The sequence below is a fragment of the Phalangium opilio genome, unplaced genomic scaffold (genome assembly GCF_054372755.1).
Source record: "Phalangium opilio isolate 3A_F unplaced genomic scaffold, DU_Popi_V2 ptg000013l_1, whole genome shotgun sequence".
NCBI lineage: Eukaryota > Metazoa > Arthropoda > Arachnida > Opiliones > Phalangiidae > Phalangium > Phalangium opilio.
The window spans coordinates 2,546,219-2,574,052 of NW_028324148.1; the positions used below are offsets into that span (position 1 = coordinate 2,546,219).

Genomic DNA, 27,834 nt, shown 5'->3' on the forward strand with positions numbered 1-27,834 from the left:
AGCCCTGGTAGATACATATTTTGACCATTGTGATTGGGCATAACAATAAGCTAGGTCTCTTGGAAAACTCATTATAACTACCTAACTATGGTGTAGTGGTTATCACGTCCGCTTGACATGCGGAAGGTCCCAGGTTCGAGCCCCTTTAGATTCATGTTTTGACCATCGTGATTGGATATACTAGTTACCTAGATCTCTTGGAAAACTCAAAATTACTACGTATCTGTAGTGTAGTGGTTATCACGTCCGCTTAACACGCGGAAGGTCCTAGGTTCGAACCCTGGTAGGTACATGTTTTGTCCATCGTGATTAGGCATAAAAATAAGCTAGGTCTCTTGGAAAACTCAGAGTTACTACGAATCTATGGTGCAGGGTTGGCAAAAATTATGTTTTTTTTTAAAAAAAACAAAAGTTGTGTTTTTTATTGTTTAAAACACGATTTTTTGTTTTAAACTGTTTTTTAAACAAGTAGAAAAAAACAGTAAAAAAACACAAAAAAACTAGTTTTAAACATGTTTAAATCACTCTTCCAGATCTAATAGTCTATATCGCGGCTCTCCATTTAAGCCACTACTCCCGCTAGCGCAAGGCGCTTATTTTCACAGCCTACTTGATTAAAAAAAAGGTCTTGGTTTGGACCAAGACAGAAAAAACAAACGATAAGAGTGACGTTTATCAATTGACTGAAGTCCCGATATTGCAATTTTTCTTTATTTATATTAATTTAATCCTTAATCAATATTTAATTCAATCAACTGATTTAACAGTTAGTCGATTTATTCCCTCCAAATTGATTGAAAAAACTACAAATTTACGCATTTTCAAGAACAAATTAGATTTTCCGAAATTATTTTACGATATTAATTATTTTGAGCGTTCAATATTGAATAAATTCAGAATTTCAAGGTGTAAGAAATTGTCCGTGTGGAATTGGAACCAGGGACCACTTGAACCCAAAGCAAGTATTATACACATGGACCAACGGACCACGAAACTTATTGAGAAGTAAAACACGAAAATAAAAATACTCCTAAATTTATAATATGAAGCTCTAAGACGCGACCTTCCGGGATTTAACCTGGTACCACTCGAAACCAGCGTGAGTATCATACCCCTAGACCAACGTACAACGAACATGTACAGGAAAATGAAGAGCTCCTAAAATTTAGAATTTGAAGGTGTAAGAAATGGTCCTTGTCAGGGTTGGCAAAAACTTAGTTAAAAAAATTTGTGTTTTTATTGTTTATAACACGATTTAAAGTTAGATTTTCGGAAAACATTTTATCGTGAAATTAATTATTTAAAAGGGAGTACGTGTTGAGGGTACAATATTTTATATTTGAAAAATTCTACTGACTGTTTAAAAAAGAGCAAACGATCTTTTCAAAAGGAAAATATAATTTTTTTAATAGCGGATACAAAATGAGTGTGATGCGTAAATTTGTACATTTAACCCCTAATGCCAAAATGCCTGATTTCTTTTGTGGCCACTATTCAGGCATTTCCGCTTCCGTACTTCCGAGTTTCTTGGTCAGAACTCATCAAAGATTTGAAACTTCACCACCCCTTACTTATTTGTAGGCGCTCATGTTTTCCGTTTTCGGATTAGGCGTATTAATTTTAGCACTGTCAAAGGCCTGGCTTTATAGATTACGCGTAATCTTTTTAGAACAGTAAAATGTACCAACAGTGTAGAGAAACCACATAGGAAAAATGTTATTGCTTTGCTTTAAGTAGATGACAAAATAAGTTATCCTTAATCATATTTTTGAATATCAGTCTTCAATACAGATTGGTAATGGATAAAACATCTGGTAGGGTCTCCAAACAATTAAACACACATTTGAAACAGTCGAATAATTGGAAGGTTTTGACTGGAGCTTATTATTTCTATTATTTAATCTTTTCGCTCATTTTCAAATAGAAAAATAGTTAAAAATATTCGAAATTTTTCTCCATAAAAAACATGTTTTAAACTTTTTGTTTAAAACGTTTTTAAACAAATTAAAGTTTTTTTCATGCCTGTTTAAAACAAGTTTTAAATCAAAGTTTAAAACAATTTGTTTAAAACTTGCCAACCCTGCTATGGTGTAGTGGTTATCACGTTCGCTTCACACGCGGAAGGTCCCAGGTTCGAGGCCCATAAGAAACATGTTTTGACCATCGTGATTAGGCATAAAAATTTGATAGTTCTCTTGGAAAACTCAGCTTTACTACGTATATATAGTGTAGTGGTTATCACGTCCGGCTAACACGCGGAAGCTCCCAGGTTCGAGGCCCATAAGATACATGTTTTGACCATCGTGATTAGGCATAAAAATAAGCTAGTTCTCTTGGAAAACTCAGCTTTACTACGTAGCTATAGTGTAGTGGTTATCACGTCCGCTTTACACGCGGAATGTCCCAGGTTCGAGCCCTGGTAGATACATATTTTGTCCATCGTGATTTGAGGAAGGTCCCAGTTTCGAGCCCTGGTAGATACATATTTTGACCATCGTGATTGGGCATAACAATAAGCTAGGTCTCTTGGAAAACTCATCATAAGCACCTAACTGTGGTGTAGTGGTTATCACGTCCGCTTGACACGCGGAAGGTCCCAGGTTCGAGCCCCTTTAGATATATGTTTTGACCATCGTGATTGGATATACTAGTTACCTACATCTCTTGGAAAACTCAGTATTACTACGTATCTATAGTGTAGTGGTTATCACGTCCGCTTAACACGCGGAAGGTCCTAGGTTCGAACCCTGGTAGATACATGTTTTGTCCATCGTGATTGGGCATAAAAATAAGCTAGGTCTCTTGGAAAACTCAGAGTTACTACGAATCTATGGTGTAGTGGTTATCACGTTCGCTTCACACGCGGAAGGTCCCATGTTCGAGGCCCATAAGTTACATGTTTTGACCATCGTGATTAGGCATAAAAATAAGCTAGTTCTCTTGGAAAACTCAGCTTTACTACGTATCTATAGTGTAGTGGTTATCACGTCCGCTTTACACGCGGAATGTCCCAGGTTCGAGCCCTGGTAGATACATATTTTGTCCATCGTGATTTGAGGAAGGTCCCAGTTTCGAGCCCTGGTAGATACATATTTTGACCATCGTGTATGGGCATAAAAATAAGCTAGGTCTCTTGGAAAACTCAGAGTTACTACGAATCTATGGTGTAGTGGTTATCACGTTCGCTTCACACGCGGAAGGTCCCAGGTTCGAGGCCCAGAAGATACATGTTTTGACCATCGTGATTAGGCATAAAAATTTGATAGTTCTCTTGGAAAACTCAGCTTTACTACGTATCTATAGTGTAGTGGTTATCACGTCCGGCTAACACGCGGAAGCTCCCAGGTTCGAGGCCCATAAGATACATGTTTTGACCATCGTGATTAGGCATAAAAATAAGCTAGTTCTCTTGGAAAACTCAGCTTTACTACGTAGCTATAGTGTAGTGGTTATCACGTCCGCTTTACACGCGGAATGTCCCAGGTTCGAGCCCTGGTAGATACATATTTTGTCCATCGTGATTTGAGGAAGGTCCCAGTTTCGAGCCCTGGTAGATACATATTTTGACCATTGTGATTGGGCATAACAATAAGCTAGGTCTCTTGGAAAACTCATTATAACTACCTAACTATGGTGTAGTGGTTATCACGTCCGCTTGACATGCGGAAGGTCCCAGGTTCGAGCCCCTTTAGATTCATGTTTTGTCCACCGTGATTGGATATACTAGTTACCTAGATCTCTTGGAAAACTCAGTATTACTATGTATCTATAGTGTAGTGGTTATCACGTCCGCTTAACACGCGGAAGGTCCTAGGTTCGAACCCTGGTAGGTACATGTTTTGTCCATCGTGATTGGGCATAAAAATAAGCTAGGTCTCTTAGAAAACTCAGAGTTACTACGAATCTATGGTGTAGTGGTTATCACGTTCGCTTCACACGCGGAAGGTCCCAGGTTCGAGGCCCATAAGATACATGTTTTGAGCATCGTGATTAGGCATAAAAATAAGCTAGTTCTCTTGGAAAACTCAGCTTTACTACGTATCTATAGTGTAGTGGTTATCACGTCCGCTTTACACGCGGAATGTCCCAGGTTCGAGCCCTGGTAGATACATATTTTGTCCATCGTGATTTGAGGAAGGTCCCAGTTTCGAGCTCAGGTAGATACATATTTTGACCATCGTGATTGGGCATAACAATAAGCTAGGTCTCTTGGAAAACTCACTATAACTACCTAACTATGGTGTAGTGGTTATCACGTCCGCTTGACACTCGGAAGGTCCCAGGTTCGAGCCCCTTTAGATACATGTTTTGACCACCGTGATTGGATATACTAGTTACCTAGATCTCTTGGAAAACTCAGTATTACTACGTATCTATAGTGTAGTGGTTATCACGTTCGCTTCACACGCGGAAGGTCCCAGGTTCGAGCCCTGGTAGATACATGTTTTGTCCATCGTGATTGGGCATAAAAATAAGCTAGGGCTTTTGGAAAACTCAGAATTACTACAAATCTATGGTGTAGTGGTTATCACGTCCGCTTCACATGCGGAAGGTCCCAGGTTCGAGCCCTGGTAGATACATGTTTTGTCCATAGTGATTGGGCATAAAAAAGCTAGGTCTCTTGGAAATTTCAGCATTACTACGTATCTATGGTGTAGTGGTTATCACGTCCGCTTAACACGCGGAAGGTCCCAGGTTCGACCCCTGGTAGTTACATGTTTTTACCATCATGATTAAGCATAAAAAAGCTAAGTCTCTTGGAAATTTCAGCATTACTGCGTATCTATGGTGTAGTGGTTATCACGTGGTAGTTATTTTGAAGGGATTTCGTGTCGATGCTGACTAACTTCTAAGCACCTTGACGGACACAGTTTTAATTCTTGCTGGCTTAACAATTTTTCAAGTTTGCACCAAAAAAGTTCAAATCTGTTGTAAGTTGCTGAGAAGACTGATGTTCAAGAAATTATGATAAAGAATTTATTTTGCTCAAACTAATTTATAAACTAATGTCGTCTACTTAAGACAAACTAACAACCTTGGTCCTGTGTGGTTTCTGTTAATAGGTAGCTCTCCTTTTATGCACTCCAAAAATATGATATCGGTATAAATATAACCAAAGGAAAGGATAAAGATTACATAAAAAGAAATACTTCTCAGCAGGAATAAAATGGTAGAACACATCATACCTTACCGCTTGTGCCAAGGACCGATTATACAGAAATTACATAAGAAGAAACTAAAACACAGGGGCGATGCCGCCATTGGGGTCTTCTCCCTCTCGCCTAGAAGCACCGCTATATGCAGTGCGAGTTGACTAGCCTCCCGCCTGTACTGAACTTTGGCATCGTCTGGTGATGGCCCTTGGTGCAAGGAAGAATACTCCAATGGTCGCCTCGCCCCTGTGTGTTTTCCTAAATGGTCTCTACGCCTGATGAAATGATTACGCGTAATACGTAACCGGTTTACAAGTAGCGCCAACAATGTAGTTTGCCGTGATGACGTCCCAAATCTAGATCAGTGCAACCTTTCCTTCATAGTCGCGACCAACAAAATGTTAAATTTCGATATTCGAAGGTAAATGTATAAACGCATCCACTATTAAATATTTAAATTTTCCTTTCGAGCTATATCAAATATCGCTTGCTCTTTTTAGACACTTAGTATAATATTTCAAATATTCAATATTCAGCCCCCAACACGTACTCCCTTCAAAATAATTAATTTCATGGTAAAATGTTTTCGGAAAATTTTATTTTGAGAATCATTAGAGTAGAAAATGTAATTTTTTTTAAATATTGTAGAGTAGATTAGGTCAAACGCGTTTCTGGTGCTCGAAAAATTCTTAGTGAAAAGAGATTATTAAATTTATGGAGTACGTCTATGTCTACTGCTTGGATGTTATGACCCCCAAAACCAACTTAATACCCAATGAACTTATACTAATTTAAAACTTTCTGCTTTTTTCAGAGGCTATTAAGTCGGTAAAACTTACCAACTTTTCATGCAGTTTCATGCTCGAAGTAAAATGCAACAAGTGGCCAACTTTTATGCATGCGAGAACTAGCATTCAGGCCCGGATTAAGCAATTTCACACCGGGGGCCGCCCCCTTAAGTCAGAAAAAACGGAACAGCAAATGTCCCTAAGGGGGAATAGTTTAACTCAATGCGCCACCAAAAAGCCTTGCGCCCGGGGGCCAGTGCCCCCTCGGTCCCCCCTTAATCCGGCCCTGCTAGCATTGCTTAAAGGGGTATAGTTCTGCATGTAAGAACTTTCCTCTTAGTTTAACTCAAAGTGGAACCTTGCTGTGAATATAGCACTATTTGCTAATAAATCACCCACTCTTTAAGGTGTTATGAGACACTCAAAAAGGTGATATGCGACACTCTGCAAGGTGTTCTGAGACACTCTGCAAGGTGTTCTGAGACACTCTGAAAGGTGTTATGAGACACTGAATGGTGTTATGAGACACTCTGAAAGGTGTTATGAGACACTCTGAAAGGTGTTATGAGACACTCTGAATGGTGTTATGAGACGCTCTGAAAGGTGTTATGAGACACTCTGAATGGTGTTATGAGACACTGAATGGTGTTATGAGACACTGAATGGTGTTATGACACACTCTGAAAGGTGTTATGAGACACTCTGAAAGGTGTTATGAGACACTCTAAAAGGTGTTATGAGACACTCTGAATGGTGTTATGAGACGCTCTGAAAGGTGTTATGAGACACTCTGAATGGTGTTATGAGACACTATGAATGGTGTTATGCGACACTCTGAAAGGTGCTATGCCGCACCCTTTAAGGAATTGCACAACCCTCATGTGAGAGTAAAAATTAAGTTTTAGTTCAATATAAGAGTTAAAAAGGTGTTAAACTGCACCTCTGTTGCACCAATTGCTCAAAAAGTGTTATTAAACCCTTTCAGGGGTGTAAATGAACACCTGTAATGGTGTCAAATTTGGACCCATATAAACTACTTTTAAATGTGTTAAAGCACACCCCATTTTCATAGAGTGTATGCTTAACACGTAAAAGACGTTCAAAATCGAAACAAAAATCGTCTTGAACACATTAGAAAGTGAACATATTTTCATTTGAACATGTGCTCATTTTTGAACATGTATAGGAGAGAGTCGCATGAAGGTGTTCTGAGATTGTGTTCAACTTCCTAACACATTTTTTTCTGTGAAGGTAAACTGCGCTAACAACAGCGGGACTAGATGGGAAGGGCCAAAACATCAAAAATATAGTCTAATCTCTCCGAATTTTTGAGATGGTAGTCATTCGTTTGGATTGAGATGTGTAATATAGGGTCTGTTTTCACATGTTTTCGCTATCCTTTCAAGGGAAAATAGTAAAATTGAACTGTTGAAGTTCTACTGCCCAACGTGTGAGCTTTTGACGTTAAATTTCGCACCTTAGCTAACCATTGCAGAGCGCTGTTATCCGTAACTAGAGTAAAGTTTACGCAATCTAAATAATGTCTATATTTGTTACAAACATAAACAACAGAGAGGTTCTCACAGTCTGTAGCGTGATATCACGTTTCCAAATAAATCTCTTTTTTCTGTTTATTCAGGGTCAACTGATATAAGACACACTCATGACCGGTCAAGCTAGTGTCGGTTCCTAAAACAAAGGGCAAAGAATAATTTGGAAGGCAAGTATTGGTGGTTTCAATATACATGTCTTAATGGGATCGAAGCTTGCTTCGGGAGACCAAAGAGAATATACCAAGAGGAGCAGAAAGTCTAGCCTCTCACAAGGCTTTTGAAAAGCCCGGCCACGGTTTTGGAGTAACTAGATCCGGTTTTTGTTGATTGGTTATGCAGCGACGCCTTTTATTGGTTAAATTATTTTTGGTGGTGGCAAAGGGTTGATCTCTGGGTTGACCGTTGACGTACAAAACGTAATTTTTAACTAGACGACAAGGTCACGTGAACAAATTCAGAGCCGGTCCCTATTTACAAAGTTTCTGCTCCTCTTGGTATATTCTCTTTGGGGCGACGACTTAATTCTTGCGTTCTTGGTAGTTATGGATAGGTTTTCATAATAATGGATGTACCATGTAAGAGCAACCGCGGTTCCAAAAAACAGAGCTGTGCTAATTAGCTGACTACTAATTGAATTAGAAATTAGGTAAATATTTATGAACTAATTAATTAGCCAATTAGCAATTAGACATAGAAACGAATTAAATTCAATTAGAAATTATCCATTTATTTATCAAACTAATTAATTAGAATTACTAATTTCTAATTAATTACTTGTCTAATTTAGTAAAAAAAAGAAACCATAAGTAAACATAAAAGTTTAAAAGCGCCCATGGATTTAGTACTTTGGTAATGCAAAGTTTAATGTTTTAATGCCATTGAAAAACGGGTACGGAAGCCGTGAATTATTCTTGAAAAATGAGACAAGCCTCGAGCCTTCCGTCGTGTTAAAATTAGTCTCATTTCTTCATTTTCTTGCCACAGTTCCTATAATGGACTCTGAGTAGTAAATCCATGGGCACTGCTATAAATTCGAGTAAGAAAAACAGTCGAAATTTCGAAATGGGACAGTTACGATTTATGAAATTTTCTACTAGTACTAGTATTCTCTCATGTTTTGAGGAGCTGAAATATTTAGAGTAACACTAAGGTTTCCTCATCGATATAATAAGGCCGTTTTCATATTCAAATAGATGATTCAAGAGTTAATTCCTCAATTTTTAGTTTTTACTAAATTAAAAGATTAATTGAAATTCCAATTGGCTAATTAGTTAATCCTAAATCTAATTAAATTTTAATTAGATAATTACCTTTCCTATTCATACTAAATAATTAGAATTACTTCTCAATTAGCACTAAGGTAATTAAAATTCAATTAACATTTTCAATTAGTAAATGTTGCTAATTAATTAGAAATTCAATTAGCTCACTAATTAATTAGCACAGCTCTGACAAAAAACCAAAGTAAAGTAAAACAAGTTGGGAAAACCAAAATATTACCTCTCCGAGTCAAGAGGTCTACTACTACAAGCTTATTAACCTAGATATGGAATTATTTCTCTTTTTTGAAGTAAAAATTTACAAAATATTGAAGCAGTATTCCAAGTATAGCGAATATACAGTAAAGCAGATGACATTTTACATCAAACAAGGATAAATCTTGGACATATGGAAATCAGTCAATGGGGAAAAGAACAGGAAATGAAGTTTACGTTTCAGCTGTTTACCATAAATTCTGATAGCTACATTCACAACTGGTTTGTAGTGTAAACACTATCGTCTCGTCTCACCTAAACAATATTCTTTGTTTGCCAACACTTCCACATATTCACTTTATATTATGGAAATGGGGAATATTAAGGTTCTGTATGATTTCTTAACACATCAACAAAAGGCTAACTGCTAACGCGACGCACTAGTGTAACAATTGACGGACTCACACAGACAAAAACATAGACTGCTTTTTAACTCTTTCCGTAGTAATTTTGAGGTGAGAAACAAGATTATCTTAAATATTAAAAAAAATATAATTAATATTAAATATTTTCTTCGTTAGTTGTTCGCCTTATTGAGCGTTACATCGTTTTGATAAAGAACAATTAAACATTCTTGAGAGACTTGACGAATATTGGCGTTTGAATTGAAGCATACGCCGGTTGCTTCGCCTTACTCAAATAGGTAGTATATAATGGTGTCGAACTACAGCTAAAAGCAAGAACAACCGCAATTGCGAAAACCAATTGTGGAAAACCCACTCTAGGGAGGCTAGACGTTTCCCGTAACCCTAGCTGATCGCCGCGAATGTCATAAACCAAACTATGACGATGGAATTAGAAGCCAATGAGACAGATTGGTGTCTATGTGGAATAGACGGAACCCCAGTAGATGGTGGTGTTTAGAAGCCAGTATGTACAGACTGGTGTCCAAGTGGGATGGACAAAGACCAGAAGATGGTGGTGATTAGAAGCCAGTATGTACAGACTGGTGTCCAAGTGGGATGGACAAAGACCAGTAGATGGTGGTGTTTAGAAGCCAGTATGTACAGACTGGTGTCCAAGTGGAATGGACGAAGACCAGAAGATGATGGTGATTAGAAGCCAGTATGTACAGTTTGGTGTCACTGTGGAATGGACAAAGACCAGAAGATGGTGGTGTGAGAACTCAAGTAGAGGAGCCATTTCCGTGACTGTGAATGCAGTTCGAAAATGGCGAACACGTTTGCTCCGATTTGGAAACTGCGAACGCGGTCACGTGGGTGTAACAACAGACACACGATCGTTACAGAACCTCTCCGTGACATACGTCACTCGGAGAGGTAATAACTGCCGTTTCAAAAATAGGGATCACTGTTTTAGAATTAGTACGGTTCCCGAAAACGCAGTTTACATGTTACGACAGTTTTCTAAATAGCGATTTCCGTAAGCGCGGGTGTAAAAAAATACCCAGTAGAGGTACATTGTTTATCAATTTAGCTTTACTATATACTTACTAAATGCAACACATCGTAATGCGAAGATGTCAGGTCGAATGTCTTTTGGAGATATGGCCGAAAATTGAGCCCCCGTATTATTACATCAGGTAAAGTATAGAAGAAAATAGAACTGAGAAGTTGTAGCTGGCATTAGATTCCGAAACCTCTCCCCCACAGCGGGTGAATTTTTTTAGTTTTTAATGCTTTGTTCGCAGCCTGGTAAAATGTAGTTTTGCTGAAAAACGAACCTTGCAGCACCCTCGAATTTTTACCAGGATACTCTCCCATTTCTGAGCGGGACTATCTAATAGTTAGGCAATGAGGACCCTCTTTACCTCCCTTTCTAGTTTCCCTCCATTGGACCGGTTATTTGGTGTTATCTGAACTACAAATATGTCTTTGAATCCTAATATTGTCGGGTCAGGTTATGTTGGATGACTTCAAACCCAATTATATTTTTTTTATTTGAGCCCCAATTAGGTCAGGTAAGGTGTGGTTTGGTTAGTTCATGGTTATTTGAAGTCCAGAAGCATTAGGTCAGGTAAGGTTAGGTTTTATTATTTTAACCCTAATATTATTGGATCAGGTAAGGTTAGTTATGGTATTGATGCAGCATTTGTTCTTAATAGGCTAGGCTGTACTTTGTAAGTGTGACAAATTTTTAAAAATACAGATAAATTTCTCTCCCAAAAACAGCAGCCTCTAATTCTAAAGCAGCTCTTCCAGGAACTGTTTACGACTTTACGTGAAGCGAAGCCTAAAAAAGTTTATTTTCGTTGAGCATTATTGGTTCATATGGCTATCTAGAGTAGAAATTATCAGTGAAGCTGTTTCTAATACCTATCTTGGTAGCAATTTTGAGAAATAAAGTTTCTGTATACATATAATTCACGGCTTCCGTACCCGTTTTTCAATGGCATTAAAACATTAAACTTTGCATTACCAAAGTACTAAATCCATGGGCGCTTTTAAACTTTTATGTTTACTTATAGTTTTTTTTTTCCTTAAGTAGACAAGTAATTAATTAGAAATTAGTAATTCTAATTACTTAGTTTGATAAATTAATGGATAATTTCTAATCGAATTTAATTCGTTTCTATGTCTAACTGCTAATTGGCTAATTAATTAGTTCATAAATATTTACCTAATTTCTAATTCTAATTCAATTAGTAGTCAGCTAATTAGCACAGCTCTGTTTTTTGGAACCGCGGTTGCTCTTACATGGTACATCCATCATTATGAAAACCTATCCATAACTACCAAGAACGCAAGAATTAAGTCGTCTCCCGAAGCAAGCTTCGATCCCATTAAGACATGTATATTGAAACCACCAATACTTGCCTTCCAAATTATTCTTTGCCCTTTGTTTTAGGAACCGACACTAGCTTGACCGGTCATGAGTGTGTCTTATATCAGTTGACCCTGAATAAACAGAAAAAAGAGATTTATTTGGAAACGTGATATCACGCTACAGACTGTGAGAACCTCTCTGTTGTTTATGTTTAAAACAAATATAGACATTATTTAGATTGCGTAAACTTTACTCTAGTTACGGATAACAGCGCTCTGCAATGGTTAGCTAAGGTGCGAAATTTAACGTCAAAAGCTCACACGTTGGGCAGTAGAACTTCAACAGTTCAATTTTACTATTTTCCGTTGAAAGGATAGCGAAAACATGTGAAAACAGACCCTGTATTACACATCTCAATCCAAACGAATGACTACCATCTCACAAATTCGGAGAAATAAGACTATATTTTTGATGTTTTGGCCCTTCCCATCTAGTCCCGCTGTTGTTAGCGCAGTTTACCTTCAGAGAAAAAAATGTGTTTGGAAATTTAACACAATCTCAGAACACCTTCATGCGACTCTCTCCTATACATGTTCAAAAATGAGCACATGTTCAAATGAAAATATGTTCACTTTCTAATGTGTTCAAGACGATTTTTGTTTCGATTTTCAACGTCTTTTACGTGTTAAGCATACACTCTATGAAAATGGGGTGTGCTTTAACACATTTAAAAGTAGTTTATATGGGTCCAAATTTGACACCATTACAGGTGTTCATTTACACCCCTGAAAGGGTTTAATAACACTTTTTGGCAATTAGTGCAACAGAGGTGCAGTTTAACACCTTTTTAACTCTTATATCGAACTAAAACTTAATTTTTACTCTCACATGAGTGTTGTGCAATTCCTTAAAGGGTGCGGCGTAGCACCTTTCAGAGTGTCGCATAACACCATTCATAGTGTCTCATAACACCATTCAGAGTGTCTCATAACACCTTTCAGAGTGTCTCATAACACCTTTCAGAGTGTCTCATAACACCTTTCCGAGTGTCTCATAACACCTTTCAGAGTGTCTCATAACACCTTTCAGAGTGTCTCGTAACACCTTTCAGAGTGTCTCGTAACACCTTTCAGAGTGTCTCATAACACCATTCAGTGTCTCATAACACCATTCAGAGTGTCTCATAACACCTTTCAGAGCGTCTCATAACACCATTCAGAGTGTCTCATAACACCTTTCAGAGTGTCTCATAACACCTTTCAGAGTGTCTCATAACACCTTTCAGAGTGTCTCATAACACCATTCAGTGTCTCATAACACCTTTCAGAGTGTCTCAGAACACCTTTCAGAGTGTCGCATATCACCTTTTTGAGTGTCTCATAACACCTTAAAGAGTGGGTGATTTATTAGCAAACAGTGCTATATTCAAAGCAAGGTTCCACTTTGAGTTAAACTAAGAGGAAAGTTCTTACATGCAGAACTATACCCCTTTAAGCAATGCTAGCAGGGCCGGATTAAGGGGGGGACCGAGGGGGCACTGGCCCCCGGGCGCAAGGCTTTTTGGTGGCGCATTGAGTTAAACTATTCCCCCTTAGGGACATTTGCTGTTCCGTTTTTTCTGACTTAAGGGGGCGGCCCCCGGTGTGAAATTGCTTAATCCGGGCCTGAATGCTAGTTCTCGCATGCAGTGTGAAACTGCATAAAAGTTGGCCACTTGTTGCATTTTACTTCGAGCATGACACTGCATAAAAAGTTGGTAAGTTTTACCGACTTAATAGCCTCTGAAAAAGGCAGAAAGATTTAAATTAGTATAAATTCATTGGGTATTAAGTTGGTTTTGGGGGTCATAATATCCAAGCAGTAGACATAGACGTACTCTTTAAATTTAATAATCTCTTTTCACTAAGAATTTTTCGAGCACCAGAAACGCGTTTGACCTAATCTACTCTACAATATTTAAAAAAAAATTACATTTTCTGCTCTAATGATTCTCAAAATAAAATTTTCCGAAAACATTTTATCATGAAATTAATTATTTTGAAGGTAGTACGTGTTGGGGGCTGAATATTGAATATTTGACATATTATACTAAGTGTCTAAAAAGAGCAAGCGATATTTGATATAGCTCGAAAGGAAAATGTAAATATTTAATAGTGGATGCATTTATACATTTACCTTCGAATATCGAAATTTAACATTTTTTTGGTCGCGACTATGAAGGAAAGGTTGCACTGATCTAGATTTGGAACGTCATCACGGCAAACTACATTGTTGGTGCTACTTGTAAACCGGTTACGTATTACGCCTAATCATTTTATCAGGCGTAGAGACCATTTAGGAAAACTCACAGGGGCGAGGCGACCATTGGGGTATTCTTCCTTGCACCAAGGGCCATCGCCAGACGATGCCAAAGTTCAGTACACTGTTAAAAAAATGGAACTGTTTGACACCTTTAGAGGTGTTTCCTAATGCATCCCCAGTAGCACCTCTATTGGTGTATAAAAGCACCATTCGAGAGGATGTCAATACGCAATTTTCAAAACGGTGCGAAATAATACCTTCTTTGAAGGTCCTTTTTAAATCCTGTTAGGTGTTTTAATTACTTAGAATAGAGGTGTATATTAATACCAGAAAAGGTGTTAATAAACCCTTTAAAATAAGGTCTTTTTGAGACAAATTTGGTGTTTTTAAATTCCATTGACGTTGGTGCTTTTTAATACCAGAAATGGTGTTAATAAACCCTTTAAAATAAGGTCTTTTTGAGACAAATTTGGTGTTTTTAAATTCCATTGACGTTCGTGCTTTTTAATTCCTGTTAGGTTTAAAACATCACCCTTAATAGAGGTTTATAATTATACCAGAAAGGTGTCTATAGACTCTTAATTTCTTAAAAGGTGTTTTTTGAAGTAATTGTTTTTCAAAACACATGAGTTACCATAGATTAGTCTTTCAAAATAGCTGCTCAAATCCAGTGGATTAGGGGTAAACGTTTTTTCTGCTGTAAGACTTATTCAACCGTGTAAGAATTGATACGCGTGCGAAATGGTTACGTTTAACCTTTACTGTATATCCTCAATAGTTCTATTGAAGGACCTGATTTATATCATTCAAAAGTGTATTTAATTTTCGGCTCACTGTGAACCGTCAAGACCTCCTCAAAGACACGAATTCATGGAACCAAACCGAACAACGCTTACCAAAATCTTTAGAAGTAGCATTCAGTGTAACTAGTAAGTTTAATTTCACGTTTACACTGTATATAAATGTAGTAAAGCTGAATTAAAAAGTAAACACCGAATTTGAAATATTAATATAAAAGATGTTCTTGGAATATTGAAATGAAACAGAGCTTTTTAGCTACAAAACTACAAAAAGAATCGTAATGCCGAAACATACTAAATATTTTCATTTAATATTCTACAATAAGAAAATGTTATGGTTTTGTAAGAGATAATTTTATTTTACTCGCTTTATATTAACTTTGATATGCGTATAGTGTTTCGATTCAGATGCAATCTTCATTACTCGTTCTGTATAAACTTTCACTTGTGTCGTTCCGAAGAAAGAAGATTATCTTAAATAATTAAATAAATATAAATGATATTAATTTTTTTAATCGTCGGTATTTTACCTTAATTCTAGTTAAGTGGTTTAAAGAAGCGTTATTCTTAAAATAATTTTAAATATAGCTATTGTTGACGTTTGATTTCTAGCGTAAACCGTTTTCACAAATTTTGGAAATTTAGGGTATATAAGGTGATTGATTGACAAATGGTAGGAATAAGCGCTATTGCGTGAACCTTTGGTCGAAGCCCTGCCATTGGGAGGCTAGTCGTTTCTCGTAACTTAAGCCGTTCGCGCGTACATCTTAATCCCAACGATGATAATGGAGTAGAAGCTAATGTTTCAGATTGGCGTGTATGTGGTATACACAGATGGTGTTGTCAGAAGCCAATAAGTACAGATAAACGTGTATTTCGTATATACCATTAGAAAAACAAGTGTGGAGATTGCGTAATGAAGTAGAATTTTACCTCTCCGAGTGACGATGACGTCACGGAGAGGTATTGCACTGGACGTGTCTGTGTGCTTGTCTGGCACCGTGTTCGCAGTTGGCAAATCAAAGCAAACGTGTTCGCAATTTCCGGACCGCGTTCGCAGTATACAGAAGTTCGAAAAATGTTACTTCGTTGCTATATCCAAATTATTTAACGTCAATAATTAACTATCCGTTACACCTTCATCTACTGTCTAACCACCAATTGTTTCACCCAATCCCAAACGGTATTAAATGGCTTCTAACATCAATACCATGCAATAGTCTTTCGTGTACACCACATACGCCACACGCGGCTAGGGTTAACGAGAAACGTCTAGCCTCCCAATGGCAGAGCTTCCAACATAGGCTCACGCAATTGCGCACTTTCTTGCCTCTTAGTGTGAATCAATCACCTTTTATACCCTTAATTTACAAAAGTTCTGATATAGGTGTTCCCTAGAAGTATAACGTTAAAGATAGCTATGTTTAAAATTATTTTAGGAATTAAGTTTCTTAAACCGACTTAACTATAATTAACGTAAAATACTGACTATTAAAATAATTAATATCACTTATATTTATTTAATTGTTTAAGATCAACTTCTTTCTTTGGAATGACAAAAGTGAGAGTTTATATAGAACGAGTAATGAAGATTGCATCTGAATCGAAACGCTACACGCATATCAAAGTTAATATAAAGCGAGCAGGATGAAAAGATCTCTTACAAAACGATGACATTTTCTTTTTGCAGAATATTAAATGGAAATATTTTAAATATTTTTCGGCATTACGATTCTTTTAGCAGTTGTGTAGCTATAAAGTTCTGTTTCATCTCAGACACACAGATACGTCCAGTGTAATACCTCTCCGTGACGTCATCGTCACTCGGAGAGATAAAAACCTGTGTCAAGGGGAAATTAAAGTATTTTTTCTGAATTACTCTAATTCCAAGAAATTCCAGAATATTGAACTCTTCGAGAATTATTTTCCAATGATTGAAAAATCATAATAAGTATGAATTACTTCAAATATTTGGTATAAGGTAGTCCAAAGCAATTTTTAAAATCTTTGGGATATTTTTAGAATGCTTCACTATGCAGGTAGAATTTATATGTGATTTCCCTCTAAGGTCATATCAAAAACCTTTCACTTAAAAAAAAACACCATATCAGCTAAAAAGTGTTAAGTCAAGCCCAAAGGTGTTTATTCGCACCATTCAAACAGATTTATATTAAAAACACTATTTCCGTTTTTAAAAAATTGATAAGGGTCAATTAACATCTAAAAGGTGTTTATACGTACCAGTGAATCACCATTTCCTTAAAAAATACCTTAAAAGAGTCAACTAGCTCCTTTTTACGGATAAAACACCATCTCAGTTAAAAAACACTCTAAAAAGAGTATATAAACACCTCGAGGTATTTCCGAACACCCATGAAACACCTTTTTTTCTAACAGTGTACAGGCGGGAGGCTAGTCAACTCGCAGTGCCTATAGCGGTGCTTCTAGGCGAGAGGGAGAAGACCCCAATGGCGGCATCGCCCCTGTGTTTTAGTTTCTTCTTATGTAATTTCTGTATGATCGGTCCTTGGCACAAGTGGTAAGGTATGATGTGTTCTATCATTTTATTTCTGCTGAGAAGTATTTCTTTTTATGTAATCTTTACCCTTTCCGTTGGTTATATTTATACCGATATCATATTTTTGGAGTGCATAAAAGGAGAGCTACCTATTTACAGAAACCACACAGGACCAAGGTTGTTGCTTTGTCTTAAGTAGACGACATTAGTTTATAAATTAGTTTGAGCAAAATAAATTCTTTATCATAATTTCTTGAACATCAGTCTTCTCAGCAACTTACAACAGATTTAAACTTTTTTGGTGCAAACTTGAAAAATTGTCAAGCCAGCAAGAATTAAAACTGTGTCCGTCAAGGTGCTTAGAAGTTAGTCAGCATCGACACGAAATCCCTTCAAAATAATTAATTTCATGATAAAATATTTTCGGAAAATGGAATTATTCTTGAAAAAGCGTAGATATGTAATTTTTTAAATTAATTTAGAGGGAACAGATCGATTAACAGTAAAAATCAGTTGATTGAATTAAATATTGATTAAGGATTAAAGGAATAAAAATAATTTAAAAAGAAATTGCAATATCTGAAACTTCAGACAATTGATAAACCTCAGACATATCGTTAGTTTTTTCGGCCTTGGTCCAAACCAAGACGTTTTTTTATAATATCTATCCCTTCAGTCTTAATGTAATTAAAATTTGAATAATTTTATGTTTTTTGTACCGACATACACTTGGGGTTGATCTATTTCTAATAGCTTAAAGAAGTACTTAATTATCGTTAATTACATTTAACTTATAATATCCAATAACATTGATTTCGTTAAGCATATAATGTTGTACTTTATTTATGAAGTTAGTTCAAAAATTACAGTATTTGAAATGCAGAATAAAACTTTTTATTTGTTGTGTACACTCTATACATATATCATTAAGAATTTTTGAGGAAATGCATCATGAGTAGAAGAGCTAGAATAAGATGTCTATATACTTTTAACGGTGGTAAATCAGCTTCAAGAGAGAGGAAAGGGAGATTGAAACGGTCAGAGGGAAAGAGTTTTGTCTAGGCGCTTGCTTGGAAGATTATGGCCATAGTATCTTTTTAACGGATATGAGGAAGTATGGCCTTTTAAACGTGTGACCCTCATTGCATTGCTGGAAAAGGAAAAATATCCCCCCCCCTCACTTTCACCCGTGTAGTATACTAGAGGATATTTCAGTAAGAGAAAATCGATTGAATCAGGGATAGCGAGAGATCACAAGTGATATGGCTTAATTATGAGCTAGATCCCCTTGTTTTGTTATTATATAATTTAATGTTGCTAGATTTAATTGGCGTTGGTGATTTTGCGAACTATGTTAATGATATATTGAAATGAAAATGGAAAAGTTACATTTTTCGTTTTGAGGGAATATTTAGCAATAGCAATAGACTGCAGGGAATTAGTTTCTTTGGGGTTTGTGGATAATTTCTAAATAACTATAACTATTTATTGGATGAATTTCAAAATTGCTGGAATTTAACTCGCAACATTTTATTTTGATTAGTTTTGTAGAACTCTCGAACCATCAAATTATAATAAAGTTCCTACTTAATATTTGAATGAAGTATTTGCTAGATAATTTATATTTTCCTTTGTATCTCCGTTATTTTTCAACAATTACTTTCTATTCTTTTCCCTACAATTTCTTCCTAGTTTTTTTCCACAATTTCTTCTAAGTTTTTCCCCTGCAATTTCATTATTTTGTCGGTTACATTTTACACCAATATCTGCGTATATTTCAAGGGCAAATTTCCTATGTTTCCTTAATTTACCACTTTTAAATATAAGTTCAGCTAGCTAATTGGACCAAGTCATCTTGAGACTTATTGCCACTTATCTAACGCCTTTACAATGCATAGAGGGGTGGTGGCTAGCCCCTATGCCACAGCTAACCGACAGCGCCCTATACTAACTATTACCGATCACTATTATTGATCACTCTGAACAACGCCAGTTTTGCTGGGTTCTCTTTAAAAAAGAGAGACTTTCTCTAGAAGGATGATTTAGACGTCAGTCAAGTTACTGACGAATCTGTCTCGCTTGGTGATTGTTGTGTCACTAACCTCGTACCAGCTGTTATCTTTTCGAATAAAGTTTAGATAGTGACCTTGGTTTAAAGAAGAACCTTTATGAATGATCACGCCCCTAGTTTTGTAAACGCTGTGGTTTAAAACCACTTTCTGATTTTCAAATCCCGATATTTTGGTTAAAATCTTAATTGGGTGACCATTTACTACAGTATCTCTTGAAAACCACAGAAATACGTACTTACCGGCAGAAATCAATACATCACGTTCATCAATTTCTCTGCGTTTACAAGTTTCGCATGGCATCATTGTTGGTCTCATCCTTTGGACTAATAGTTTCCAATCAATTTTACCGAGGTTTGGCAAAGGAAGAGTGAAGATGCAGCTTTGGATAATGTTTCCAGAACTTTTTTCCAGGTGACAGCTGGGGCATTTGGTAACGTTTTGCGACTTTGTCCATAATAGTTCCCGCAGAGCGTTAGAGTCAGGAGTTTCCATTTCTTCGCAAAGTCTTGGCAAGAGAACCCATAAGAATTCACTAGCATCTTGCTGTTCGTTGTGGGTAAAAGGCAACCCAACAGCCGTTCGCAAATTGAAACCATCGTCGCTGAAACTCTCTTTGGAATTTTTAACATGCTCAATAGTGTTACGAAGGCAAGTCAAAATGGGCTTATCGCTCAATGATCCTTTGTGATCTTTAATAATGTTCCTTAATTCCGGAATCAGTAACAACAATTGCAAAACGCTATTTGCGTAGCACGTTACTCCATCTCCATTTTCAAATCCCTTCAAGGGAAAAATGTCTATACTCTGAAGACCTAGTCTGATCTTTTTATTTGGTCTTTCTTTTGCCGTTTCATCAGATCTCTCTCCTTCAACTTCTAATATACTCCTCGACGTCGGCCTTTTTTGTACCTCTCTTTCCTTCCGACCCGACTATTTCTATAAGTGGAAGATCAGGTCTGTGTTTTTGACGCAGCCTGTTATACTCCGCAATGGCTCGTCCATCTGCCATAATTTTATTCGGGTCTAATTGCAAGAGATGGAGACCGGCCAAGGAAGTCACTCGCGATAAAGCGACGTATGACATGCCTGTTCCAAATAAATTTGATCCCATAATTGCGCAATTTAAACTCATTCCCTGGCTTTTGTGTATAGTAATGGCGTATGCTAAGATTACCGGAAATTGTGTTCGTTTGACGTATAAATTGGTCATTAGCAAGAACTTGACGCTGATTTTCTCGACTAAAAAGTCGGGCTTATTGGTCTCGTCGCTTGGTTCCCGATCTACTCTGATACGGATACCAATGATGTTCCCACTGTCGTTCTTTTGGAATCCCGTTATAATGGCCATGGTGCCGTTAATAACACCTTCTTCAAAATTGATGTTTCTCCTAACCATTACTCGAGATCCAACGCAGAGATACAGCTTGCTCTCTAAACCTCCAGTTTTTGACGGCTCATTGTCTAACATTTTGAGTCTCCTGACAATGTTTTTGGTAATTTTTTGTCGTAATCAACGAGCTTGTCTTCGCATTGAACGCATTCATCTTTCTGTCGACTTTCCTCTAGCATTTTTATGTTGAATTCATCGCACATGGCCAATTTCGGCATCAAACAGATGGGATGAAATCCTTCTTTAACCAGCTTAAGGTTAAGATTCATAGCCACCTCAATTTTGTTCCCTCCCGTAACTAGTCTACTTTCTAAGGTTTAAATGTCATCTTTTGTAACAGTTACGACTCTAATTCGGTTAAGAAGGTCGCCATAAACTCGGTCGTCCGCCTGACGAACGTTTTGCGTTAGTTCATAGTATCGGAAATACCTCCAAAGATCAGTTCCTCCAATGCTATTAAATCTTAGTCTAGCTTCCTGGGAAGTGACTTTTAAAAACGCAGGATTACCCTGTACAGGCGGCAATTGGAAGAAATCTCCAAAAACAAGAACGCAAACCACACCGCCGAATGGCTTGTTCATTTCCCAAAATTCATTTAGCCTCAAATGAACGTAAGTTAGTAGTACCGAAGACACCATAGAAATCTCATCGACAATCAAGAGTTTCAAATTTCCAAGAGTTTGTTTCATAATGGAAATGTTTTCGGAATTGAGGGAATGGTATTCCACGGTACGCCCATGTTCTACTGGCAACATAAGTAATCTGTGCAACGTTACGCCGTTGACATTAAGGGCTACCAAGCCCGTGGGAGCGGCTATGGCGACGCTACCGGCATTTTTAAAGTGACGTCTAACGGCGTTGGCGATAGTAGCAATAAGAAAGGACTTTCCAGTGCCACCCAGATACAAAGTGGCAGAAATTCTCAATTTTTCCTCCCTCTTGAGTGAAGTGATCCATGACTTTGTCATAAACCCTTTCTTGATCATTGTTGAGTAACGCAACTTGGTTTAGTGCCGTGCCCTCGAAATCAATTTCCATAGCGGCTTCGACATCATGCATGGCATTTTCTGTTTCAACGACGATTTCTTTCCCTTGAAGGGCATTTTCATCGTCATAGCTTTCTGCATCCGAAATCGCGGCAATCTCTTTAGCTTTTTCGGAGGCTTTGCGCTTCTTTAGAACTTCTTTGGATACCGACAATTTCTCGTGGTATTCTCTCATAGGTTTTAGCGTTGATAATGAGCTTTCGAAAGCTTCAGCGAAGGTTGCAAACTCGCCCAATAACTCAGTCTCGTTTCGCCATGGTTTGAACAGTATTAGTAGAGCGTGGCAGTACTTTTCTGGTTCCTCTATTGGATCGTGAACGTAATGTTCTATAATGTATGGCTTAATCCTCTTTCTCATTAAACCGAGGTTATTTTTCAACTCGATTACATTTTCACTTTTTTTCGCTGCCTCCGAGTACTTGACGTAATCGTAAAACTGGCCGAACTCTCGCAAGCTTAAATCTTCCAAGCTATCGGGTCTGTTGGGATACTTGTCGTCCACAAAGCCTTTTTGGCAAATGTCTTCGCTTTCATGATCAATTTCCCTCAAGCGTGCAAGATCCTTGTAACATTTCAAAACTTTGGATCGGTTTTCTTTCACGTTAGTGTTAATAAACTTGGTGCTGTCAGAATTTTGAAACAATTTCTGACCCAACATCATGTCCAAAGCTTCGTAAATTCCGACCGACTTATTTGTGAAAGATTTCAGTCCATAAGCAAACAATCTTTTTGACAAGCTTTCGTGTGCAAACTCAGTGAAACACTGATCCATTTCAGCCCGATCTCCCTTTGTCACGTACAACGTGACGTATATCGCCACTTGTTCCGAGGAATTGGCGACAAACTACAAATCCATATTGCCTTTCAATGTCAAAAGTAATGCCGGATTGTAGTCATTGATGAAAACTTCGTTTTCATTTCTGAGCAAATCGTACAGACCTTTTTGGCTTCGTTTCATTTTACGATGACGCGTAACTGATTCAACAGAGTTCAATGTCGCAACGTTTGTTACGTTTCGAGGAAAACCGTAACGACACACTTTCAGCTCCTTATTTCCTCTCTTAACCTTACGGTAGCAACTGCTGCAACATTTATGTGTTTGAAACTTTTTTACTAGCCGGTAAAGTTCTGGACTTGGGATTGAACAAGTAACATACTTTTGAACGAACTCCAAAATAGCTATTGCCGAACACGAACCAATCACGGGAGCTTCCTCAGCCCACAACAAGCAATGATAATGGGCTAAGCCGCGAGATTGGTACTCGACGCGTACAAAATTATGCGCTATCGGACCAAGAACCGGATTTTCTTTACATAGAACAAAGTTGTTTAGGAGCGACTTCACTTTGTTGTGAAAATGTAAACTGACGCTAAGAGGATCTAAATTTAATAGTTCAGCCACCGACATAGATTCGATCCCTGGCACGTCAGCATTCACTCGTCGTAGGTGGTCGTGAAGTTCAATGTCATCGTATTCGGACGGATTAAAAGCCAAGTAGGGGGGCCATACTCCCTAATCATGGCCAAAACACATTTGAGAACTCTATACCAATAATCCTTGGTACCTCGAATGTGGCCCATGAAAGTCGCTAAATTACTCTCGAGCTCCGAATCTCGAGAATCAACTTGACTCACGAAATTATTGACCGATACGTTCATGGGTTTTTTCACGCGTAGAACGTAATTCAAACTACTGTTAATGGATTTCATTTCGGCCTCTTGGTACAAATGGAACATGAACGCATAATCTCGTCTAAACATTGGATTCGCGTTCAATAGTCGAGAAAGTCGGTATTCAGTTTCCGTCATTTTCCCAAACGGTCTTTCGTCGTGCTTGCCATAGCGAGCCATTGGGAACAAGAGCACAAATGACATGTATTCTAGATTTTTGTCCATATTACTGATAGGCTCGGCTTCGACACGCTTCATGTGGAAAACAAATCTTTTGACGGCTGAACATTCACCAGGTGAATTGTATAGTGATCGTACAGCTCATTCATTTCATCTTTTGAGAGTTTTCGCAACAGTGCCTCAGGTTGAGTTAAAATTTTATAGCGGTCGTCTGGGGAAACATTTGATTTGATCTCACGATAATTGAGATCGATCTGGTGCGATTCCGCTTGCGGATTTGTTACGGCTGTAGAGAGGCCCTTTGCATTGACCCCATTGCAGTTGTTTAATAGCGCCAGTGGATCCGTTTTCGCCAATAATTCATCGGGAGTTAATGAATTTTCGTGTTCAATAGTTCCGTTAATCTCTTCGGTACCATAAATATAATCCTCATTGATCTGAGTAATATCAATGTCGTTGTACAACGGATTATTTTTTTTCAGCTCAGCGACGACCTTTTTCAAAGCATCAAGGCGAACAATTTTTTGCCAAATCTTTTTGTCACTAGTGGGTAGACCATTAACCAAGACGTGCAATTCGTGGTCTTTAGGTAGTGCTGCTGGTATCATATCCAATTTTTTTTCGACTGGAATTGGCAAGTATATGATTCTACCTTTCAAAGCTTTCACCGCGCCAAACTGCATGTTGGAATTAGTTTTAGTACCTAACCGGACCACAGTGTGAAATGCCTTCACAAGATAAATTAAGGCCTTTTCAAACATGTTCAAACTCGTGACTTCTGTTGGAGGGACGTCAACTCCCAAGCCGTTAAGGAAACATCTAATTGGAATTTTTCCCTTTCGCAACTCTTTAGAACAATAAGGGCATAAAAACATGTCCATTTCTCTAAAGTCGGGATTTTTCAATAGCAAACCAGCCCTTAAAATAAGAAAAGCGTGGTTGTCAAAAACTGAAGTGCATGCCAGTTTTTCCACGGTCCTCAAATCAGAATTTTTTAATAATCTAGTGCAACAATCGCAAGATGTGTCGTGAAATTCATTCGTATCACGCTCAGCTCTAGCAAATTGTTTATTGTAGAAATCCAAGATTTCACTTTCATTGAGAGAAGGCCTTATATCGTTGTCATTGCCTTTTGTCGCGTCGTTTTCCTCATTGGACATTTTCAAGCCTCGCGCCTCAACAATTTTTTTCATTTTGGGTATAACATTTTGAAGAGATGCGTAATCACCATGATCAATCTCATCAGTCAATGTTGATAAAGCGTTAAGCAACGCTCGAACAGAGTAGATTTTACTTAAAATAGTTCTGATCCCGGAGTAATGCGGAGCCAATTCTCTGAAGGCTCTCAAGTAACTTTGGCATTCCTCGCTTTGAGAGCAATAGGAAAAATGACCAAGATACGGCTGAACTTTCACTTCAAAATCTGAATCGTCCAATGGCAATTTGACAATGGATTTTTGGCAAAACTTATTTTTGTAGGAGCAAACGTCAAAATTAGAACTAATAAGTTCATTTAAGACGCTATCACTGGCCTTTGCCGCCTGGTTAATGAAGGCTATGACTTTAAAAATAGTCCGCTCTCTAACGTTGCAAATGTCACTGCATTCCCAATACGAAGCTTTTTCTTTGGTTTCAATAAACCCAGATTCGTTAACTACGATATTCGCTTTGGGATTTTTGTCCTTTGAAACGTTTTCTACAGCATTGAATAGATTCGTGACAACACCGAAATCATTAACTTGCAGGCAGCGTTCAATGCCTCTGTTCAGTCTTTTCTGGTCAATAAAATTACCAGTTTCATCAACCCATAATTCATTAACATTTTCGCCGCTACGAGAGCTTTCTCGTAGCACCTTTATTAGAAGACCATTTTCGTCGAACTGCAAAATCTTTTCAAAACGTGTTTCGTGGTCCACGTTTTTTAAAATTCTGCCATCATCCCCCAAAGTAAAATATGTTGTCTCGTGATAAAAAGCTTCTTCGAGACTATTGTGAAGCCTTTTTCCTCCAATGACTTTGATAAAATTGCCACTATCTACCAATCCAATTTCTTGCACTTTCTTGGCAAAACTTTTGAAATCTTCAATAAGTAATAAACGCCTTGCCTGGAAGGCCGAATATATTTGTCTTTTTAAGTGAAATGTTTTTCCAGATAGCAACTGACATTGGAGTTTGTGGGATGTAAATTTGGAATTTTGCATTTTACATGAATTAGCACAAGTTTTTGTTGACAGCAAACTTTACGTAAGTCGCGTGATCAAAAACCGCTTGAAACTTTCGGCAATCATCTCTTTATTTTTTGTTTTAAAAATTCCTTTGTTGAAGCAGATTTTTTAACATAATAATTGGCAGGATTCGCAGCACCTTTTCTTTGTCGCGAAGTGCCACCTATTTTAGGGGCCTGCAAAACCTTTTCAATTTTTGTTGAACTTGTCAATAAAGACGTACTATTACGTCCATCACTAGATTTTTACTCTGAGAGAGCTGTTTTTTTATATAGTACCTTTTACACCTAACTCGGTTTGATACAGAGTTTTCCAAAATCTTATTCACCCTAGCCTGAGCTTGGTCTTTCAACGCAATTCGCTTTAAATATTTTAAGCGATTTTTTTGTTTCTTAGCACGTTGCCAAACCATTTTAGTTCTTTTTCAGAGCCAGAAAGTCTTCTTTTAAAGCAAGAAAGGACTCCCTCTCTGTTGGACCTAGTGTTCGTACGGGGTAAAAATTTAATCGGGGTCGGGGTCGGGGTCGGGGGCAGGTTATCCCCGAAAAAAACAAGTCGGGGTCGGGGTCGGGGTAAGACATCGCATGCTGAAAAATTTTGGAAAAATGATGAAAAAAATCGTTAAATTTCTGGGTGTTTGGAAAGAAGCTTTTTTAATATACAAATTCGAACTGTAAAAAAGCCCAATAAATTCCGACTTTCCGAGCTACGCAGCTACGAATCCCACGAAAGACCACTGCCATTACAAAAGACGCGGGAGGGCCGCCGATCTACGAGAGGGAGGATGGTGAACTTTGGAATTTTGGTGACTGTTTTTACTGTTTTTTGTTTGTTGTTAGTTACCCCTAGCCCTTTTTTTCATAAAGGAGATGCGGAGCACTTATTTGAGACGAATGAGATGATTGTTTTTTGCGCAGGACAAAAAATAATTTGATAAAAATAAAATAACCAAAATCTAACCCCGAAAAAAACCCCGACTACATTTTACATGTTAGGTACCGGGGTCGGGGTCGGGGGAAAAAGTCGGGGATCCCCGGTTTTCGGGGTCGGGGTCGGGGTCCCCGTACGAACACTAGTTGGACCACGAAAAAAGTTCTCTCGGTTGAACCACGAAAAAAGGTCTCTCCGTTGAACCACGAAAAAAGGTCTCTCCGTTTAACCACGAAAAAAGGTCTCTCCGTTGAACCACGAAAAAAGGTTTCTCCGTCGAACCACGAAAAAAGGTTTCTCTGTTGAACCACGAAAAAAGGTTTCTCTGTTGGACCACGAAAAAAGGTCTGTTGTACCACGAAAAAAGGTCTCTTGTACCACGAAAAATGGTCTCTCTGTTGGACCACGAAAAAAGGTCTCTCACACATTAACACAAACACAAATACAAACAATGAAGCAAGAAAAATTTTCTTACCTTTAAAAATACACTAAGAAATTGCAATGTACAGCTTAGTCCGCTTTTAGAAAAGCGTCAAACCCAAGCCAACTGAAACAATGCTCAGCAAACTTCACAGCTGAAAATAAGAAAACCCAAAACTCATAAAAAAGTAATTAGGCTTACCTATAAGCTTTCACGAGTGAAGTGAATGTCTTTGTCTGAATTAGAAGCACGCGTGCCGTGATCGGACGAACTTAACATCCAGTTCAGTTCAGCTCAAATGTAGACCAAAACATTGAGACTGAAAAAATTTATTTGTAGCAGTCGCACTCGCTGGGGCCTACTCAGCCATAGCCAACTCGATCACGCAACCACCTGTGCACGTTTTCCCCTCCAGTAATCCAGGCCCATCATCCTCCTTACTCGATGGAAAATTTCAGCTGGTCAAGTTGCTACCGATCTTCTCCAAGCTTGTGTTTATACTCTATGGAAGGTCGTTCCATGGT

At 37.8% G+C, this 27,834-nt stretch overlaps 1 protein-coding gene and 7 non-coding genes across 8 annotated transcripts; 7 read left to right on the forward strand and 1 right to left on the reverse strand.

Annotated features, from left to right (window-relative positions):
- The first annotated feature begins 219 nt into the window (after nucleotides 1-219).
- TRNAV-AAC (transfer RNA valine (anticodon AAC)) lies at nucleotides 220-292 on the forward strand. Its single transcript has one exon. It is a non-coding gene; the product is annotated as a tRNA-Val (tRNA).
- Nucleotides 293-2,686: 2,394 nt separating this feature from the next.
- TRNAV-AAC (transfer RNA valine (anticodon AAC)) lies at nucleotides 2,687-2,759 on the forward strand. Its single transcript has one exon. It is a non-coding gene; the product is annotated as a tRNA-Val (tRNA).
- A 203-nt stretch (nucleotides 2,760-2,962) lies between these two features.
- On the forward strand, nucleotides 2,963-3,035 carry TRNAV-UAC (transfer RNA valine (anticodon UAC)). The gene has a single exon. It is a non-coding gene; the product is annotated as a tRNA-Val (tRNA).
- A 727-nt stretch (nucleotides 3,036-3,762) lies between these two features.
- Nucleotides 3,763-3,835, forward strand: TRNAV-AAC (transfer RNA valine (anticodon AAC)). The gene has a single exon. It is a non-coding gene; the product is annotated as a tRNA-Val (tRNA).
- Nucleotides 3,836-4,038: 203 nt separating this feature from the next.
- TRNAV-UAC (transfer RNA valine (anticodon UAC)) lies at nucleotides 4,039-4,111 on the forward strand. Its single transcript has one exon. It is a non-coding gene; the product is annotated as a tRNA-Val (tRNA).
- A 258-nt stretch (nucleotides 4,112-4,369) lies between these two features.
- Nucleotides 4,370-4,442, forward strand: TRNAV-CAC (transfer RNA valine (anticodon CAC)). The gene has a single exon. It is a non-coding gene; the product is annotated as a tRNA-Val (tRNA).
- A 65-nt stretch (nucleotides 4,443-4,507) lies between these two features.
- Nucleotides 4,508-4,580, forward strand: TRNAV-CAC (transfer RNA valine (anticodon CAC)). The gene has a single exon. It is a non-coding gene; the product is annotated as a tRNA-Val (tRNA).
- Nucleotides 4,581-20,503: 15,923 nt separating this feature from the next.
- LOC149707769 (uncharacterized) lies at nucleotides 20,504-23,291 on the reverse strand. Its single transcript, XM_089865031.1, has 7 exons — nucleotides 23,041-23,291; nucleotides 22,791-22,965; nucleotides 21,798-22,727; nucleotides 21,182-21,721; nucleotides 20,967-21,088; nucleotides 20,622-20,925; nucleotides 20,504-20,533 (listed from the first exon to the last, which is right to left on the reverse strand). The coding sequence occupies exons 1-7, from the start codon at nucleotides 23,289-23,291 to the stop codon at nucleotides 20,504-20,506; spliced, it is 2,352 nt and encodes a 783-aa protein (XP_089721157.1).
- Between the last annotated feature and the right edge of the window lie 4,543 nt (nucleotides 23,292-27,834).

Excerpts from the sequence above, each read along its gene's own strand:
- LOC149707769 (XM_089865031.1), bottom strand. The coding sequence starts at position 23,291 with ATGTCGGTGGCTGAACTATTAAATTTAGATCCTCTTAGCGTCAGTTTA. Across the intron at positions 21,089-21,181 it reads TTCTTAACCGAATTAGAGTC|CTGGTTAAAGAAGGATTTCA; the intron begins GTAACTGTTACA and ends CTTAACCTTAAG. Across the intron at positions 20,926-20,966 it reads TGCGTTCAATGCGAAGACAA|GAGACTCAAAATGTTAGACA; the intron begins GCTCGTTGATTA and ends AAACATTGTCAG.